The 3422-nt window shown below is 41.4% G+C and overlaps 1 protein-coding gene across 1 annotated transcript in view; it reads left to right on the top strand.

The window, feature by feature from the left end:
* Window positions 1-2775, top strand: part of crmp1 (collapsin response mediator protein 1) — a 30662-nt gene extending 27887 nt beyond the window's left edge. Inside the window, exons 13-14 of the mRNA XM_062027278.1 lie at window positions 569-731; window positions 2168-2775. Of these exons, the coding sequence (XP_061883262.1) occupies window positions 569-731; window positions 2168-2259 (255 nt within the window). The 3' untranslated portion in view covers window positions 2260-2775. The remainder of the gene's footprint in view (window positions 1-568; window positions 732-2167) is intronic.
* Window positions 2776-3422: the final 647 nt, after the last annotated feature.

Raw genomic sequence — 3422 nt, forward strand, 5'->3', positions numbered from 1 at the left:
AGTGGAACACATGTAGCATACATGTAGATATGTTCCTCTACATAGTGGAACACATACAGTATAAATGTAGATATGTTCCTCTACATAGTGGAACACATGTAGCATACATGTAGATATGTTCCTCTATATAGTGGAACACATGCAGCATACATGTAAATATGTTCCTTTACATAGTGGAACACATGCAGCATAAATGTAGATATGTTCCTTTACATAGTGGAACACATGCAGCATACATGTAGATATGTTCCTCTACATAGTGGAACACATGCAGCATAAATGTAGATATGTTCCTCTACATAGTGGAACACATGCAGCATAAATGTAGATATGTTCCTCTACATAGTGGAACACATGTAGCATACATGTAGATATGTTCCTCTACATAGTGGAACACATGCAGCATAAATGTAGATATGTTCCTCCACATAGTGGAACACATGCAGCATAAATGTAGATATGTTCCTCTACATAGTGGAACACATGCAGCATAAATGTAGATCTCCATGTAGTGACTCTGGATGTGTTTATGAGTAAGAGGAGTTTGTTTGGCTTGTCCGTGTTTCAGATGAAGGTCACAGGGGTCACACGTGGGCTGTATGACGGGGCCGTGTGTGACGTCATCCTCACCCCCAAATACATCACACCCTCACCCTCCGCCAAGACATCCCCCACCTCGCAGCAACCACCGCCCATTCGCAACCTTCACCAGTCCAACTTCAGCCTATCAGGTACACGAGGTCATGGGGATACAGTCGGGAGAGGATTCATTCGTCACGGTTTACCCGACACATGAAACGTGACGAATTTGGGGGTGTACTATCCACTTTAGTCGCCAGATGGCAGTGGAGTGTTGACCTATTGGTATATATATATATATATATATATATATATATATATATATATATATATATATATATATATATATATATTGGAACATTGACTCTCTGTAAAGCACCAGTTCCAATGGCAGCAAAACAGGCCCAGAGCATAATACTACCACCACCCTGCTTGACAGTAGGGATGGTGTTCCTGGGATTAAAGGCCTCACCTTTTCTCCTCCAGACATATTCCTGGGTTTTGTGGCCAAACAGCTCAATTTTTGGTTCATCTGACCACAGAACTTTCCTCCTGAAGGTCTTATCTTTTGTCCATGTGATGTCAGACATCAGTGTGTAAAGGATATCACCACATGGGCTCAGGAACACTTAAAAAAAAAAAAAACACACTGTCAGTAACGACAGTTGGTCGTTCCATCTGTAAGTGCAAGTTAAAACTCTACTGTACAAAGCAAAAAGGCATTTATCAACAACACCCAGAAACGGCAAGAGTCCAAATTTCAAACTGTGGTTTTGGAGCAAGATATGTTGCCATCCAAGCAACGTTATCATGATAAAAAAAAATGCCCCTGTATCAACTTTTTTGCAAGGTCTTGCTGCCATACAATTTTAGGTTAATGATTATTTGCTAAAAGAAAAATTTGTTTCTCAATTGGAACATTAACAATTGAATATAAGTTGAAAAGGATTTGCAAATCATTGTATTCTCTTTTTATTTACCATTTACACAACGTGACAACTTCACTGCTTTTGGGTAGAGATGTCCGATAATATCGGACGATAAATGCTTTAAAATGTAATGTCGGAAATTATCGGTGTCGGTTTCAAAAAGTAAAATGTATGACTTTTTAAAACGCCGCGACGCTTGATGACCTCATCAAACCGAGGCGAGCGGAGCATAACAACAACAAGAGTGTGTTGTTGCCGGTGCTGGAGCCACGGCTAACAAGCCAGCCCGCTCGGTGACTGACTAACGACATGGTTTGGGATTATTTTAAAGTGTCTTTGACGGATTAAAAAACCCGGCAATAATAATGTGTTAATCCCACGACTGTATATATTGGTATCGGTTGATATCGGAATCGATAATTAAGAGTTGGACAATATCGGAATATCGGCAAAAAAAACATTATCGGACATCTCTCGTTTTTGGGGTTTTCAGTTAATTACCCAATTTGGAAAACCTTATTTGTCATTTTAAAGTTGTTGTGCCCCCAAAATAGAACAAGGAATAACTAAATGTGATCAACATGATGATGCAACAATTGATCATCTCAATAATAACAAATCCAACATTAACGTCTCTCATCGTGTCTTTGACCTCTCAGGGGCTCAGATTGACGACTACATCCCCCGCAGGTCAGGCCATCGTATTGTAGCGCCCCCCGGTGGCCGCTCCAACATCACCAGCCTCGGTTGACTGCCCCCCCGCCCCGCCAGGACGCCATCACAGATCTGCACATATTCAGTCAGTGTGACTTACAATCAAAGAAACTCACATTTCGTATGATGACCCCCCCCTTTTCATACGTCACTTATTTCAAAATAAAAGCACAATCAGGCACCTAAACCTCTCCATCAGTCTATTGCATGACGTGCCTGTTGGATGTGACACTACTTTATTGTAACGCGCACAATAACATAACCAGCACTATTATTCTTCGTCTTTAATCCCCAAAAAAAAGATCCCAATCAGAAACCTGCTTCACTGGACTGTGACATGCAAACATTCGTCGTTGCAATAATTGTAATAATCGTATTATAGCTCGGCACCAAACACTCATGTCTGTGTTTTTTACTCACAATCTTCTTTTTTTTCCTTCAAAAAACAAAGTCCTTGTTTTTTTGTGTCGTCGTCGTCGTTGTTGTGTTTGTGTATTTTTAGCCCACTCGTGTTGCTATTGTCTGAGCCGGGAATGATCAATAAAGACTGTTGACAAACATGTGTTGGCGTGTTCTGCATGCGGCTAATAAAGTAGTGACCCTCAATGTCCATTTCTGGAAGTAAAACCTACTTTTTCTGATTGGCTTAATGGTTGGAAATGATCAATTCAATCTTGGGAAATGAGGAAAAAGCCCTTAAAAACCTACTGAAAGCCACTACTAGCGACCACGCAGTCTGATAGTTTATATATCAATGATGAAATCTTAACATTGCAACACATGCCAATACGGCCGGGTTAACTTATAAAGTGACATTTTAAAATTCCCGGGAAATATCCGGCTGAAACATCGCGGTATGATGACGTATGCGCGTGACGAAGTCAGAGTAACGGAAGTTATGGTACCCCGTAGAATCCTATACAAAAAGCTCTGTTTTCATTTCATAATTCCACAGTATTCCGGACATCTTTTGCAATTTTTTTAATGAACAATGAAGGCTGCAAAGAAGACAGTTGTAGGTGGGATCAGTGTATTAGCAGCGGACTACAGCAACACAACCAGGAGGACTTTGTTGGAGCGCTAGCCGCGCTAGCCGCCGACTTCACCTTGACTTCCTACGTCTCCGGGCCGCCAAACGCATCGGGTGAAGTCCTTCGTCCTTCTGCCGATCGCTGAAACGCAGGTGAGCACGGGTGTTGA

This window comes from Entelurus aequoreus, linkage group LG18 (genome assembly GCF_033978785.1).
Source record: "Entelurus aequoreus isolate RoL-2023_Sb linkage group LG18, RoL_Eaeq_v1.1, whole genome shotgun sequence".
Classification (NCBI taxonomy): Eukaryota; Metazoa; Chordata; class Actinopteri; order Syngnathiformes; family Syngnathidae; genus Entelurus; species Entelurus aequoreus.